The sequence below is a fragment of the Prinia subflava genome, chromosome 14 (assembly GCF_021018805.1).
Source record: "Prinia subflava isolate CZ2003 ecotype Zambia chromosome 14, Cam_Psub_1.2, whole genome shotgun sequence".
Lineage (NCBI taxonomy): Eukaryota > Metazoa > Chordata > Aves > Passeriformes > Cisticolidae > Prinia > Prinia subflava.
Window position 1 is genome coordinate 1,258,315 of NC_086260.1, and position 16,816 is coordinate 1,275,130.

At 50.8% G+C, this 16,816-nt stretch overlaps 1 protein-coding gene across 5 annotated transcripts in view; it reads right to left on the reverse strand.

Moving 5' to 3' along the window:
• Positions 1 to 16,816, reverse strand: part of ITPR1 (inositol 1,4,5-trisphosphate receptor type 1) — a 155,322-nt gene that overhangs the window by 38,515 nt on the left and 99,991 nt on the right. For all 5 annotated transcript variants that reach the window (XM_063411837.1, XM_063411835.1, XM_063411836.1 and 2 more), the window contains 4 exons: positions 15,482 to 15,614; positions 14,696 to 14,886; positions 1,062 to 1,242; positions 230 to 483 (listed from right to left, as the gene is read on the reverse strand). In XM_063411837.1, coding sequence (XP_063267907.1) covers positions 230 to 483; positions 1,062 to 1,242; positions 14,696 to 14,886; positions 15,482 to 15,614 — 759 coding nt within the window. The remainder of the gene's footprint in view (positions 1 to 229; positions 484 to 1,061; positions 1,243 to 14,695; positions 14,887 to 15,481; positions 15,615 to 16,816) is intronic.

Genomic DNA, 16,816 nt, shown 5'->3' on the forward strand with positions numbered 1-16,816 from the left:
GTACTTTTTAAAAGCCCCAAGAAGCGTTGATCCAAACCATATTTATGCACCTCTCAAAGACCACCGGATAACTGGATTTACTCATATCAGCCCAGCAAGGTATAAGTACTTTTTTTTCCCTGGATTAACGTCAAGACCAAAGAGAATAATTGGTCCCATAATCCAGTTAAAAAGGCCAGGGATTAGGGCTAACGGTGTGGCAGCACAGCAGCCTGGAGCCAGGCGGTACCTGCAGGTCGCGGTTGTGGTTCTCACAGAGCAGCTGCAGGAAGCGCAGGATGGGCTGCATGATGGAGATGACAGCGCTCATCTCCAGCTCGTCCTTGCTCTTGTCTGCAGCAGCCTGGGCCCCCTCTCCAGCTGAGTAGTGCTCCTCGGGGTCGGCCTCTCTGCGGTAGGTGTTGTAGGCCTTGCGCGTGGCCGCCGACGCCTCCAGCAGCTGGTCCCGCACCTCCTCGGTGATCTGGGTCATGGGCTCCCTCACTGCAACACACAGGGCACGCCTGCCTCAGGGGGCTGCACGAGGAGGGCCAGGAAATGCATCCTCAGTTCCCCCGCAGCCCCACGCCAGGCCCCGCTGCCGAGCAGCAGCTCCTTGGGGAGTACGTTCAGTACAGATGAGGGGCTCGTGTCACACTCTGCACTTCAGACACCAACCACAGCAGGGTATGAATCTGGGGATTAATTGGATAGGGCACACACACCTAGCACGAGCAGGAGTTATGGTAAAAGGACCTGCTTCAGGACAAAATTAGGATTTCTTCTCATTGTTAGAGAAGGTGCTGACCACAACCCACAGTCCGGGGTTGTTACTGTGGATTTGGGCAGCTTGTCACAAGACAAGGCAGCAGGGTCTCAGCTCAGAAAGACTTTTCCACATTTCAACAGCACAACCTCACAAATGGATGAAGAGGGGATGAAGCTCTTGAAATCCCGAGCCAGGGCACCACTGATCTCTGAACTTTGCTCTGTGGGATCAGAGATCAGAGCATTATTGCATCAACTGAAATGAGTTCAAACACACCCGCTGTCACATCTGAAGGGGAATGACTGGGGATTACCTCTTTTCCTGTTGGGGACATCTCTGTCCGAGTCATCATCCTTCTTCTTGTTTCCTAAGTCACTGGTGTTGACTGTGACAGTTGCCTTGATTTCTTGCTGTGCCACTTTCATGCGATCATAAAAAACCTTAAAGAACTTCTCAGATTTCTTATCTTCTGTCAGTCGGCAGAAGAAGGAGTGCTGCAAGAGAAAAGGAACGGCATCTGTAGCTCCACACACAGGTCTGGATCCAGACAATTCCACCTCTCTGCACTGTGTGGCATCCTGCAGGACTGGGAGCTCCATCAGTCAGTAAACTGAAACTCAGAGCAATGGAAACTTGTACTTTATTGTGGGGCAGCCCCAGTGTCCCAGCTTTGATAAGTCCCTCATTAACAACTTCAAATACAGATTTAAGGAGAAGTGAGGGCAATAAATCACACCAGCCTGATACACTTGGGCAGCACACCTCACTCTCAACAAAGGGAGATAAGGTAATTACCAGGAATTAAGGTAAGGAGAAGGGAATTCCCTGTAATTTGACCCTCAGTTCAGAAAGAAAAGGGTATGAGAAAAATATAGGGGAAGAAAAACTGTCCTGCCTTCCCACCCTCAAATCCAAGGGACTGTGACTCACAACACACAAAAGCCAACGTTAATCACAGTCCAAAAATGTACAAACAGGGCGATGCCGTGAGGGACATCTCGTGCTGAGCTTCCCCTGCCCTGCCTGCAGCAGGCTCCTTAAAACCCCTTTTAGTTCCCACTCCAATAAATCTGTAAGTGACAGAAAAACCCAAAGCACTGACTACTTTTAAGAGGGTTTATTACTCTTCTTCTGCACATATGTGCACGGAGACAGAAAGTTCCCCCTAAAATCGAGGAGAATACAAATCATGTACAGGTCAAGAAGGAGCCAACACAGTGAGTGATCAGACAACTCTTGATGAAACCAATATGCTGTTACATAAATCAGGACCAGAGCTTAAACACGACTGAAGGATGAACTTGTAAGTGGGTCACCTTATGCAGAGCATTATGAAATTAGTTAGCATTCTGCAGCGGCTCGCCATCCAACAGCTTTACATGATGAATAGGAATGAAGCCTGATTTATTGAAAAAACAAATTAAAATGGGAACAGCAATATATCCTGCCCGCTCTGCCGAGGAGCACACGGGGCCGTGGCTGCTGCTGCCTTTGATCACTCCCAGCAGCTGCATGGAGAACACACCGAGTGACTTTGAACACTCCCAGAGTTGTGTCTTTGATTACTGCAGGAGAATGAGTGTGGCTATTTAAAGAACGTGGTCAATATTCACCAGATATCCCTCCCAGCACTGCAATACCTCCCACCTGCCCTCAGCACCTAAACTCTGAAGATTGTGTTTATTTCTAGTGATTAGCAGAGAGGAGGGAAAGGAGAAAAACTCAGGACAGACATCCCAAATCCAGTCACACCAGTTCCCCCTCCTGACACCCACCCAGAGCACTGCAGGACCTGTGATGTGCTGTAGGGTGATCTGGGTGCCAAATTCATTTATTAGTATCGGTACAGTAGAAATAAATTATCTAACCCAAGACTTCCGATCAACAATTTGAATGTTTTCTCATAATGGTTTCCCATGGTTTTAAGTGAAAGAGGGCTGACTTGGATTAGATATATTCAAGAAATTCTTCCCTGTAAAGAATTGTTGGCTGTGACCGCAGCCCCTCAGTAACTGGGTGGTTGAGGCAACCAGGCCTGAACTAACCCTGTGACTTGGTGGCTGCGAGGACAAAAAGAGGAGAATTTGTATCTAAGGTGCATTTTAGAAATTTCACTCTACCAAGATTACAAATAACAACAATTACAGATAGACCAGCAGAAACCACAGGCTCTAGCACGGCCAAGCACTTTGTGAAGGCTCAGGTTGTGAGGCAGTGATGGCCGTGACCTGGCTGTCACATCTGCACAGCCCAGACTGGAGGAGTTTCCCTGTGACGAAGCCGTGCTGAAGGAAGCCTTTTTTTAATGAACCACACTAAAGAAATACCTTTCATGAGAGTAATTACTACTTGCTGACAGACTTGATTTTTGCCGTCTTTTCAAGCTTCTTAACTGAGTTTCCACTGCACTTCAGAGAAAAAACCCCAAATGAAAGCAGCATTTCCAGTAAAGCTTCTTGTGCATGCTGTGCACACGCTGAAGGGGTGCCACCAAATGATTGTTTCAGTTTAGGTCAGGATGCCTAACACCTTCACACATATGAATCAACCACATGCCAGCTCCCAAAGATACTGTATTTTAAGAGGTGTGATCTTGCAAGTTACGCTTGAGCAGGTAACGGGTGGTGATAATTATGACAGAAACCCTAAAATCTTATTTACAGATATAGCCTCAAAGCAGAAAGTGGAGAAATCTCCCTTTTTAAAAGGGAAACCGAGTGGCCATTTTAGAGCACCGTCTGCTGGGGTCCTGGCTTGTGTACAGACACCACGGAACCACAGGCTGCTGAAAGAGCAAGTGAGGAGGAACAGCAACCTCCACACTCCCGTGGGATTCTGAGGAACAGAGCTTTAAACATAGCCCTGACACTGCGGCATCTGACACCAGCCATCCCTGAGGACGCAGTCAGCATCACAATGGGCTCTGGGAGCTCCTCAAATCCTACTGCAGGCAGGGAACTGTGTCCCATAAGGAACCAGCATGGAAAAGCTGTCTGAGAGGCACTGGAGACATGGGCAGTGAAGGCCAGAGAGGGAATTCTGGCGAGGGGAATGGCTTCTCAGTGCCAGAGGGCAGGGTCAGGTGGGATTTTGGGAAGAAATGCTACCCTAAGAGGGTGAGCAGGTCCTGGCACAGGTTGCCCAGAGAAGCTGTGGCTGCCCCAGGATCCCTGGAAGTGTCCAAGGCCACGTTGGAGCACTGTGGGCTAGTGGAAGGTGCCCCTGGCCATGGCAGGGAGTTGGAAGTAGATGATATTTAAGACCCTTCCTCCCAACCCGAAGCATTCTGGCATTCTCAGAGTGCTAAGCTCACATACAGTGAAACTGCATCTTATTTCAACCCTGCGTTGGTGATGTCTGTGAAGTCCCTGCCCCTGGACAGGAGACAGAGCAGCCTGTGAGGTTTGCCCCATGAGCTCAGGCTCAGCAAAGAGCTCTCCAAGTGCCACAGCTCAGGGGAGCCCAGCACACCTCCAGAGCACAGCAACCTCCCCAGCAGCGAGCCACGGCAGCCCCGAGGTGACAGCGCCGAGATAACGGGGTGGAAATTAATTACCAGGCACAGGAGGAGAGCCAGAGCCAGCCACGGGACAGGCACGGGTGTGTGACAGGACAGACACTCCCTGTGTGCAAGGACAGCACCAGAGACCTCCATCATTTCTGAGGAGGGAGCACCTCCTGCACACATCCATTGTTTCAGGGGGATGGGAGGAGAACCCAAAATCTGCAAAGAGCCACACCACTGCCCCTCCTGACAGCCAGCACCACAAAGCAGATGAACTGACACCACCAGCCACCAGGAAAGCTGTGGAGTAACTTCCTCTCCTCTCCATCACCCAGCTCTGCTCCCAAGGAATTCCAGGCAGAAGCCTCATGCACAGCAGGACATCCCCCTTACACCTCTGCCCTCTGGGCCAAAGGAGGTCGGTAAGGAAATCCCATCATCACCCATGGTTATCTCCTGGTCCACCCCACAGCTGGCAGAAGAAAAGCTGCAAATGCAGAGATGGATTTCTCTGGAAAAGAAACCAAAGGCCAAGTTTCAGCTGCAGCACCTTGACCAGCCACAGCCCTGCCCACCCTGGAGCACCAGCAGCCCCTCGAGCTCCCTCAACAACTCAGCCTTTGTCTAATGTGGTTTTTGAGAAAAGAATCCTGTCTTTCTTCAGCAAGTGTCAGGGATTATGGACTATGTCTGTCTATGGTCTGTTCCAGTGGTTAACAACTGTTAGAAACATGTGGTTAAGCTCTTTCTTGTGCCACTAACTTCCAGTCACAGACTTTTTCTTTTAAGTTTGTGTCTCTTCTGTAGTTATTCCCAGGAACTTGGTCTCCTCTTCCCTTCTGACTATTTACATACTCTGTGAAATGTTTACCTAATGTTTCGTGCTAAACTGAAAATACCATTTTTGCTTGCTGACTTTTTATTCAGCATTAATGTAATTTTCTGTGGTGGGTATTTTTTGGCACGTTCTTAAATACTGCAAATCATTAACAAGCTGGACTTTAGAACCCCATTAAAAAATAATAAATTGGCACATTTCCTGGCATTAGCATTTAATTCTGAGACCTCTGACATATGCAATATACAAAATTTCTAATGATGAGTGGAAGAGAAGCTCAGCTAACTCCCCAGCAGTTCAGGGGGGTGGGATTATGGAGGCAGGATAACCACAGGGCAGGGACAAATGCTCCTTAACGTCTCTCATACCAGCAGTCAGTAACAAATTGGATTTTAGCCAGCAGAACTGACATCTGTCCTGTGGAGAGTGAAACCATACAGCACAGCAGGCTGGTACCTTTGTGTAAGATGTACAGAGGACAGACTCAGGTAACTAATCCACTAGAAACGTAACTAATCCACAGTAAATTTAACAATGAGTGAGCTTGTGCCCAGTGTAGGATTGTTAAACAGGGAAAGCTGATTTCTAGCTCTTGCCTCTGAAAGCCTCAGCAGTTTGGGCCGTGTGTGCTGTTCCCTTTTCTGGGGACACCTTTCCCTGCCCTGCCACCTGGCTCTGCCCCAAAGTCACGACTGCTCTGCCAGCCAAGGAAAGGAACAACGCTTGGATTGTTTCTTGTGGAACAGCTTGGCTTTGCACCGTGGGCTCGCTCCGGGCTGGGCTGTCTGACTGCTCCTGGGAGAAGCAGCAGCAAAGCCCAGCAGCGAGCCCTGGGTTTGGGCAGGCTCTGCCCAGCTGTGTGTGCTCCCCACGAGGGAGCCTTGGCTGCAGGAGCCGCTCCGAGGTTGCCGTCAGCCCACGGAGCCCGGCGCGCTCCCGGGGCCGCACCCTCCCAGAGCTGTTCCATCAGCCACCAGCCCAGCACATCCCCAGAATTCCTCAGCAAAACGAGCTTCTGATCCCCAGGAAATCAGGGGAAGCAGCGTCCCAGCAAACACCTCACAGTTAAAGCAAACTGCTGTTGTCTCCTTCCCCATTTCTCTAATGCCAGTGGACAGAAAACAGCCCGTGAACCTGGCGAGCCAGGGAGATTGCAGAGAGGAAAGTCCCTCCAGAAAGAGGAGAAAGCTCAGCGATCTGGCTTCAGCTCAGGACATTTTATTCCAACACTAGAGAGAAATCATTGCAGGGACCTCAGCTCGCCCGGGTTATCCGGCCAGGCTGCCAGCACGAACTAATGCAAAACTTGTGTGCTACCTCATCTCTGCAGGAAGAGTTTGCCACCCCCAGATGAGCTCTTAGAGCTGGACTACTTCAAACAAGCCACATTTTAAGGGGAACTGCACTAACACAAACACCGAATTAAGCACAAGTGCCAGCCCTCTACATTCTGCCTAAACATATTGCGAGGGCTTCCACTGCAGAAAATTCCAACCTAACTCTGCTTTCGGTCCCTCCTCATTTATTTATTTTAAATATCACTAATCCCTCTCTCTCAAAATCTCTCTTACGTCCTAGCTCGCTGCAGATCCATCACTTTGGGCATGAGTGATAGATATCATTAGTCTTACATAGCTTAAGGAAATGGCAGCTGAAATATTTCACACTGAACATACTTCACAGTTTGAAATAAACCCATGAGGAAAATCTGCCAGAACACCTCAATTGCCTGTTTTTTTTGCAAACTGTAAAATAAACTTTGTCCTGAAAGCAGAAGGAGGACTTCCCAGCTCTATTTTCCACAAATAAGACAAACTCTCCCTGCCATGGGCATTCACTCTCCACCCTGCACAGCTCTGCTCTTTGCTGGGGGTTCTGCCCACCTCACGGGGAAATGTTTTTGGGGGTGATGAGTGCACAGAGCCTGACCTGTGGAAATGCCTGCCTGTCCCAACCAGCCTTAAATGAGACCAGCACCACAACCACACCAAGAAGAGCCCTTGTATTCTACACATTCTCCTATGGCAGGAGAACGGATCCCATTCCCCGTGGCAGGAGAACAGATCCCATTCCCCTTGGTAGGAGAACCGATCCCATTCCCCGTGGCAGGAGAACAGATCCCATTCCCCATGGCAGGAGAACAGATCCCATTCCCCATGGCAGGAGAACAGATCCCATTCCCCGTGGCAGGAGAACGGATCCCATTCCCCATGGCAGGAGAACAGATCCCATTCCCCGTGGCAGGAGAACGGATCCCATTCCCCATGGCAGGAGAACTGATCCCATTCCCCGTGGCAGGAGAACAGATCCCATTCCCCATGGCAGGAGAACTGATCCCATTCCCCGTGGCAGGAGAACCGATCCCATTCCCCATGGCAGGAGAACAGATCCCATTCCCCATGGCAGGAGAACAGATCCCATTCCCCACTGACAGGAGAACCGATCCCATTCCCCATGGCAGGAGAACAGATCCCATTCCCCATGGCAGGAGAACAGATCCCATTCCCCGTGGCAGGGGAACAGATCCCATTCCCCACGGCAGGAGAACTGATCCCATTCCCCATGGCAGGAGAACAGATCCCATTCCCCGTGGCAGGAGAACGGATCCCATTCCCCACTGACAGGAGAACGGATCCCATTCCCCATGGCAGGGGAACAGATCCCATTCCCCGTGGCAGGGGAACAGATCCCATTCCCCACGGCAGGAGAACGGATCCCATTCCCCACTGAACCGGCAAGTGCTGCGTAGGTGTGAGAAACAAGGAAGTCTGCAGACTCCCCAAAAGAAAAAAAAAAAAGTGTAAGATCTCCTTGAGAGACAGAGGAATTAAAGAAAACCATAGCAACAAGTCAGTCCACCTACCCAAACCACCCACCCACCACCAGTTTCATTTGCTGACGCACTTCAAAAACAAGCTGGCTCCTACCCGCTCTGGAAGGTGAGCAAGCCCTGAGAGCTCATTAAATTCCCTTCTCAGCTACTCTTGTGTGCCTGCAGCTAGTGAGCAAGTGGGATATAAATAGAAGTTATATAACAGCGCTTTGTTGATTCCTGTGCTTACCAAAAAAAAAGGCAGCATGACCTTGTTTTGCTGAATAGCTTTGCCTCTGCCTGCTCGGGGAGGACTTTAATCCTGCTAGGGATCATCTTGAAAGTTTATGTTGGACCTGGATCCCATGGAGAGGAACTGGGAGAATCACTGATTTACCTCCCTGCTCCTTGCAGGACCAGGATCCCAGTGGAATGCTGAGAGGATTGCCACACAGGAGGTGGTACCCAACCATGAACAACACAAGGCCACCAAGGCACAGCTGAACCCTGAGGGAGTGCCTCTCCTTTTTTTCCACCTACACTGCTCAACCGCACAGATGGGCATCTCAGAATCCAACAGAAAACCTTCTCTTTTGGGAAAAAAGGCTGGGAGATGTTCTGCTCCAGCAATACTGATGGCCCAACCATACCTCAGGAAGCAGCAGGAGCTGCAGCTCAGCTGGAAAGACAAGGTGGGATCGTTTCCATCCCACCTCATCCATCCTCAGCCTCACCTGTGCATCCCTGAATGAAAATGGAATGTCCCCTGCACGAGGATTCCTCACACTGCACCATCAGTGGGGCTGGGCCTTTGGAACACGGTGTAGGGACAGCTGAGGGACACTGAGACTTCACTGTGCTAAATAAATTAAAATATACAAGGAGAAGATGGGTGTGCTCCTCCAGGCTTGGCAGCCCTGTCTCCTCACGTGCTGTGCAGCAGCAGAGCATCAAGACAGAGGCTCCTCATGGCTCCTGCAGGTCCTGTGCCCTCTCTGGAAGGCAACTCCACTGCCAAGGTCAGCATCTGCACAAGGTTTCCTTCTGGAGAGGGCTCTTCCAGAAAAGGACAAGATCTCTGCCCACGGTTGATGATGCAGGTCCTTATCAATGTTTTTCTAAATGTCATGCTCCTAACATACTCAGAATTTTTTTAAAAAGGTGTATTCTATCTTGAGGAAAACCACATTAAAACAGTGAAAGACACAGGTAGGTGACTCTGTGACACGTGCCAAGAGCTTGCTGGTTGTGCATTGATTTCCTAAACAGGTATCATTAAAACAATGTAAAAAGAGATACAACATCCTGTATCACAAAATTCTGTCTGTTAGAAAAAACCAGAAAATTTAGGACTTGTTTTATCGATGATCAAAAGTTTTCAAGTGCTGTTTGCAGAAGTTTAGTGACCCAGAGACATTCTTGCCTCTGCAGCCTTTGCCATCACATACAACTGTCTATGCTACTAATATCTATGACTGCTGCAAATCTTGCATGAAATAAAGCTGATTTTAACAGTCCAAACCACAAATTAAAGCACTATTGTGTCACTAAGCCAACATTTTACCCCACCAATACTCCTGTAATGTTTTGTAGAGTTTTCCCCTTATTTTGCAGGGCAGTTGCAGCCACATAAAAAAAGAAACAAAGTGTTCCTGCAACCAAATAGGACATTTTGGTCACAGTACTTCACAGCCAATGCTAGAGTGAGCTCAAGGACACAGATTTGTCTTCAAGTGTCTGCTCTCTCAGTCCCAAGGGCTGTGGCTGACCAGCACCGGTGGCTGGTAGCCCCCAGCTCTGGGCTTCCCTGGGTCCCCAAGTGCCAGAAACACAAAGAACTGGGCAGCTCTGGATTCAATTCCTTTTGTGCATCAATCCTGCAATTATGTAACAACTGTCAATCATCTCTGGACAGTCGGAGGCACAGAAAAGGAGACCACAATTCACCCTGGCGGGGTTTCGTCACTGTGGCAAGGCATGAGGAGGAATGCTGAGAAATGTCAACTGAGTCCAAGGATGGAGCGAGACAGGGCTGGGATGGGAGAGCTGTGTGAGTCCAGGGCACAATTCCCTACCAAACCTGACGGAGGAGGAGGTGCCTGCTGAGATTTCTGTATCCCTGGCACCTGTTCCAGGGCTGGCACAGCCACAGCCCCCGAGTGCACCCAAGGAGGGCACATGGATCCTCAGGGGAGGCTCAACCGAGGAGCTCTGGAAGCTCAAACAGCTCAAAGCCACGAGCTTTGTGCCCTGTCACACCTCAGAGGAGCCTCAGGCACCCTGGTGAGCCCCAAGGCAGGTTCCATGCAGCACCCTGCCATGCTGTGACACAGGCACAGCCCTCCAGCTCACACCAGCTCAGCGGTGCTGTCTCGAGTCAGGGGGGCTCCTGCTCCTCATCCCCTCCTCAGCTGCTGGGGACAGAGGGCTGTGGAGCACATCCCACCATCATCCTCTGCTCAGCTGCCTTAAAGCCAGGAGCAAATCCACTTCTTTCCTGAAAAGCACTCACCTCTTCTTGTGTGCCAAGCCCCATCAGCCCATCCTCTGTGACTGCAGCCCGCCCAGGGGACAGCAGAGGACAGAGGGGAACAGAGGCACCACCATGCTGAGGTGGCAGGCGTGCATTGTGTCACCCTGGGGCAGCACCTAAAATCTGCCTGAAACAACCGGTGCCATCAGCCTCGTTTCACCCTCCCCTGCTGGAAGCACCAGCGTGTGCGTGTGGGTAATTTGTCACGCAGGCTGACTTCTGAGAAGATCCCTAATTAAAGGAGCAGAGTCTCCATGGAGAGGTGTTATGTAAGGGGTTTTACTTGCCATCAACTTCCACGGAGCAAGGAAACCCGAGACCCGGCGGAGGTGAGGCACGGTAACAGCACACGGAATTTTTATTTAGCAGATGAGAGACGAGCGCTGCAGGACGAGTCCTCGGCAATTTCCTGCACTGTCACTCACTGCTGTGCCAGAGGAAAGCCTGGCTGTGCTGCCACGCATGTGGGAAGGGACTGAGCCTTCATCCCCTCCCAAGGAGACGCAGCTCCGAGTGCCCACGGGCATCAGCACCCACCAGAGCATTCCCTGCCCTGGAGAAGGAGCCCAGGGCAGCAGCAGGACAGCAGGCAGGCACTGGCACCCAGGGCAGGCTCAGCCTCACCCTCTGCAGCACCCCCAGGGCTGCTCAGAACAGGAGCCAGCGCTCCCCAGGGGGATGCTCAGGGTTACATAAATTAATACAGGCCTGATGTAATTTGCAGCTCAGCCAGTTGTGCCATTTGTCAAGGTAATTTGTTGTCTGGTGCTGACCCCGTGGTGCCACCTCTGCCTCTGTCTGTGCAAACGAGGGCAGGCTTCCCGCAGAGCCGGAGCGAGGAGCTCACCAGGCACTGCCACCACGAGGTCACCACCTTCCCGCTCCCTGACAGTGTTTCTAAGCTTGTTCCAAAAGCTAAAGCCCGGAAAGTTCCCACCCAGAGAGCTGGAAGCGGGCAGAGACCTTCCCAGAAGAGCTCATTTGCACACTGACATTCAGCCCTGCAGCAAAGCACGGAGCAGCGTGGGATTCAGTGCCACACACCAGCCCAGCCTCCCTCCCGAGGTGAACCAGGAGCCTTTTCTCTTGTCCTGCTTCTCCCCCACATTCATTTTCTTAACAATACCATAAAAACCCCTCCTACCAATTACAATGAGGAGCGTTTTGAGATTTGCTTTTCTGCTGGAGTTGGCAACCACCTACTTTGCCTACCCTTAATGCTGGCCCTGCCTGTAGCTAATGAACAGCAACACCTCTTGCAGTGATCCCTTCCCAGCATCACGGGGATCTGCTCTCCCACTGAAGCTCATGGGAGTTACCCGGGAACTCCCTTTATTAACCACATTACAATCATCACGTGCAAGCTCCTGTGTGTTGGTACAAACCCTCTGCTTCACTCCGGGCAGAATCAATTTCCCGTGTGAAAACCTGGAGTTAAGAAAATGCCATGCAGGGGTGACACATTTCTGGCTTTGCTGCCAAAGAGCCTTTTTTACATAACCTGTCCCTATCCCACCACTTTCCTGTTCTCAAAGGCCTGTAGATAGAGGCAATTGAAGTTCAGCAGAAATTATTCAAACAGAACAAGCTTGTTTGGAACACTATCAATCAAAAGCTGCTAATAATAACCAAAAAAAAAAATTATGAAATGAAGATAAACTATGTTAGACCTCAAAGACAAAGCTGGCTGGTTTGGCTAGGTCAACTTTCCCAATGACAAATGCATCTAACACAAAATGAACACAGTTACTAGTCCAGAGACTGAGGATGACTCTTCCACTGGCACTTACTGGGAATGCAGAAGAACTACAGAAAATCCACTCTACAGGTTGCAGAGGTTGCCAAGCCCTACCTACCCAGCCTGCAAAACTTACCAAGGAACATAGAGGAAAGACTGGGATAAAACACAAGGGAAGTATCAGGTTCACTTTCCCAAATGCATCTTGTTCCCATAAGCAGCCAAATTTTGCAGCGTGTTTTGTAAAACCGAATTCCTGCTAAGGGCAGACCATCACTTAGCTGCACTCAGTAAATCTTCACTGTGTCACAGCCAAAGGCTGCTGTGCAAAACCCATCAGCTTTGCAGATCAGCAAGTACCCACACAGCTCCCCTGAGCAGCTGGGCTGCACGCAGGGCCCTCTGTGAGCCATCCTTCCTACGTGGAGACAGCAAGGCTTGATGACACGAGTTCAGTGTCTCAGGACCCCAGTTTAACTCAGCCATCACATCGCTCAGCAATCACCCTGGGAGATACAGCCCTGAATTAATGACTTTACTGAGGAGCAAGCCTCCACCTTCACTTTGATCCCCAGTGTGGAGCCAGCTGTTCTCCCAAAAGCTGAGCTTTGGTTGGTGTTCTCCTCGTTGGAGTCCTCCTGCCTTGGCTCTCTGAAGCCCCGCTGAGAGCTCAGAGGAGGACCCGACTGCCACCACCAACGTCCCACGGGCCCCCATGTGCTGGAGCCACTGCAAGGCACCCAAAACCTCTCTCCCTACCACCAGGAATTTAACCAGCGTGGAGGAAAGCCCCAGAACACGTCTATGCACTGATTCTGCTCCTTTTTTGCCTTTTGCTACCAAGTCCACTGAGTGTTCCTAGCATGGAATATCCTCACCCCAACCACTCCACGGGATATTTTCAATAACATCCCGTCCGTGCCTTGCATGCATGAGTAAGAGCTGCTGGGTGTGTCCGAGCCCTCAGAGCTCACAGCATTAGCTGTAGGCATCACAAGTCATTTGGTTCCTAAAACATTCTGTACTTTAAAGCAGCCCACACTGCAGCAGAGCCCCCTCCCAGCCCATCCCTCTGGAGCACGCACACGCGCCCAGGGACTGCTGGCTGCCCCGAGCACGTCCTACAGACCCTGCCAGGCACTTACTCCTGAGTGGGAAAGGGTGGAAAACAGCCACTGTGGGCTGTGGAAGCACAGCTGTAGAGGCTGGAATGCAGCAGGACCTGGCAGCAGTGCACGGTGCCCTGAGAGCCATCCATCACTCCTGACAGCAGGGTCATTCCAGAACCTCCCAGCTCCCGGTCACAGACAGCAAATGCAAACTAAACCACCTCCCTTTGGGGCAAAAAGGTGTCTTTGGAGATGGGCTGCAGATTTTCCTGTTGGTTTTTAGTGGGTGAGCTAAGGAATCTGCTTCCAACACGGATTTGTTCACAGGGGGAAGTGACTCTGCTCGATCCTTTAGCACCGAGGTCCAGCACAAGCAAAGGATCTCTCCACATCAGGCTGGTGCGGTTTGTTTTTCCTTCCAGCACGACAGTGTGAGGTTACCTGAGGCTCCCTGAGAGCTGTAAAGATGAAAGCTCAGCTTCCTTTACATTAGAGAAGAGCAGGAAATCTAAAGGAGTGACTGTCCCCCAGGAATGTTAATCCTGTCACTGCAGTTTAAGGTGACACAGGATTTTCAACACTCAATTCCCACTTTATCCTTTGCAAAGAAGTTTTATTCCAGAGCTTATACATAGGGGATTAATGAGGGCACTGATTGCACAGACAGAGTGAAGGAGCCCAGAGACATTCCCTGCTCTCTCAAGGGAAGTTTGCATGGACACAGGAGGTGCTGCTGTAGGGACCTAGAGTGTGTTTCAACCAAAACCATGAGATATAACTGCTCAGGACTCAGCCCCACAGACAGACTGCAAACACAACACGTGCACGACTAAACAAATAAGATATCACAGATTCTATCATCTTTGTAGGTAAGTTTTGCTGGAATAAGGTTTTACTTTCCATTTGGAAGAACATAAGAGCCCGCTGGTGTGTGTTCATTAATCCACACCAGGGACAATTTTCTTTTAGGGGAATCTAATCCTTACTGAAAACACAGAAAGGAAGAACAGCAAGATTGCTGGAGAATGGTGGTGGTCTGAAGTTTACCATACACTTATTTCAAATTCCACTCTGAAATTTTATAGCTCATTGTAAAAGTCTCTGAGCACATTGCAGTTGCTGAAGTTATTTGTAAGAGCAGTCAAGAACTTACCTGTTAAACAAAGCTGTTTTATTACACATTCCTCTGTATCGCCCTGGGAAAACACCTCAAGTACCCAGCGCCCGTGCAAACATTGAAAAAGTTCACTTTTGCATGGCAGACACCAACATTTCCCTTAATTACAGGTCAAAGATCAATCAGATCATTTCCTCTCTCGCCTCCTTAACCCTCTCAAATTTCCTGCATTTCATAAAAACATTTCCCTTCCCCACACGGCTCAGCCCCAAGATGGAGTTTTCCATTTCCCTACCTGTATCGTGGTGTTCCCACCTTCCAGCAGGGCAATGGCCAGCAGGATGCTCTCGTGGAAGACTCTGTCGCTGGTGGCATTCATGATGAGATCTATGACCAGGTTGGAAGCACCTTCTTTGTCCAGGTGGCACTGGACGTCTGCCAGGCTCATCTCCCCTCGGCTCATTGAGCTCGAGCCAGAGCTGCCCCCTGTGAAGGTGATCATGAGAAACAGGTTGGCACTGACCCCACGGGGAGGGCAAGGCCAGGCTGGACAGGGTCAGTGGAAGGTGTCCCTGCCCATGGCAGGGGGTGGCACTGGATGAGTTTTAAGGTCCCTTCTAACCCAACTCATTCTGTGACTCCATTAGTGACTTTTTCAGCAACAGCCTCAAATTAAATAAACTTCACTGTATAAATGACTTCAAATGGAATTTCTGCCCATCCTACCCCACAATCTCTGCAATACCATGAAGTGGTGCTCTTTCAGTAGTGGTTAATAATCTGACGCCCTTATGGGCACACATCCTAGATGTTATTGCAAATATTAAATTGATCAGGATATCCAAGTACATTTACTCGAAGCAATGTCACAAAAGTCAAGCCAGCCCAAGGCAGTCACTGAAAGGTGCAGAGAGCTCCGTCCGCCAGTTCTGCTCTCAACCGCAGTCACCCACGTGGACAGCCTGACTTTTTGAGGAGTTCACAGACAAAACCGTGAGGGAAAACACCCCAATTCCAGCTCAGGGGGTGACAGCCAGGAACACAGGCGCCCAGGGACGAGCAGAGAGCAGAGCAGTCCTACCTGCCGGGCCGGCCTTGCCGGGGCCGCCGGCGGACAGCGGCCCGTTGCCGAAGGCGGTGAGGCTCTCGCGCCGGCCCGCCGCGCGCACGTTGCCGTAGTAGCGGTTCACCAGAACCTGCCGCAGGGCCTCGCCCTGCACGCAAAGAGCAGAGAGAAATCACCACGGGAGCCCCCTGAAACAGCCAACCACCCATGCTCGTTCAGGGCTGCTGTTACCAGGAGCCTTCCCGTGGTGAGGGAGAAAAGATCTCCAGGTATGAAACGCTGGAGAGCTGGAAAAATCCAGTGAGGAGCTCCTCGTGTGCTGGGACACCGGAGGGGTCTCACGGGGCTCAGTAAGATTATGGGTTCCACCACGCAGCACGGAGACAGCTGCAGTTCAGATTTGGTGTAAAGCTTTCTAGACAGATTTAATTTTCCGACAGTTTTGCTTTAATTAATTTCAATTGTCTCGGTCTTAAATGCAAAGGAGTTGCATCCGTACAGCACCAACACAAAATCAAGAGGTGGATTAGAGGAACATTAGAAATGGTTTCAAGGAACAATTTAAGGAACAATTTAATCTCCTCATGCCTCTCCTATTTTCCATCCCACCAACCCCGCGGGGCTGTGCTCGGTGTCCCTCCACCAGCAGCTGACAGGATCCAAAGCCGAGCAATCCCGCTGGATCCCACTCTTTGGTCCCTGCTGGCAGCTGCCAGAGCCCTGCCAGCCCTCCCACCCCAGCACTGCACAGGCCAGGTCCTCACACAGCCCCAAATCCCCGAGAGCCCTGGCACGGCCCCGGCAGAGATCCAACACCTCCAAGGGGGATACGCTTCCATCACCGCCTGGGCCCAAGAGTGAACACGTGGGAGAGGCAAGAGACAGCTCAGGAGCTCCAGCAAATCCTGTCCTGGAGGGGTGCTGGGACTGACAGCAACATGGGAGTGTTCAATACACGAGGCAGGGCTTTCTCCACCTCCCTGCTCCCAGTCTGGCAGGTAATGGAGGCTACATGACAGAACAAGGCCAAGCCTGACAAAAAAACCCTGAACCACATCTTCCTTGTACATGTGCACCGAGGAGAAAGGCAACTTGACACCCTGATGGGCCCCAGGACACCAATGGCTACAGGGGACCTCTCACACCACCTTCTTCCTCTGTTGAACTAACTGGCAGCCATCGTGTCAACTGGCATTTAAACCAGTGATCTTTAGTGCTTACTCCCAAGGTAACACACACCCAGCCTCGAGAACACCCTGCCTGAATTCAGGAGGGCAACTACAGCTCTTGGAGCTGCCCCAGGTTCTCCTTCTGGCCCCTTGTGGAGCAGGAGGTGATTTCTGTTCCACT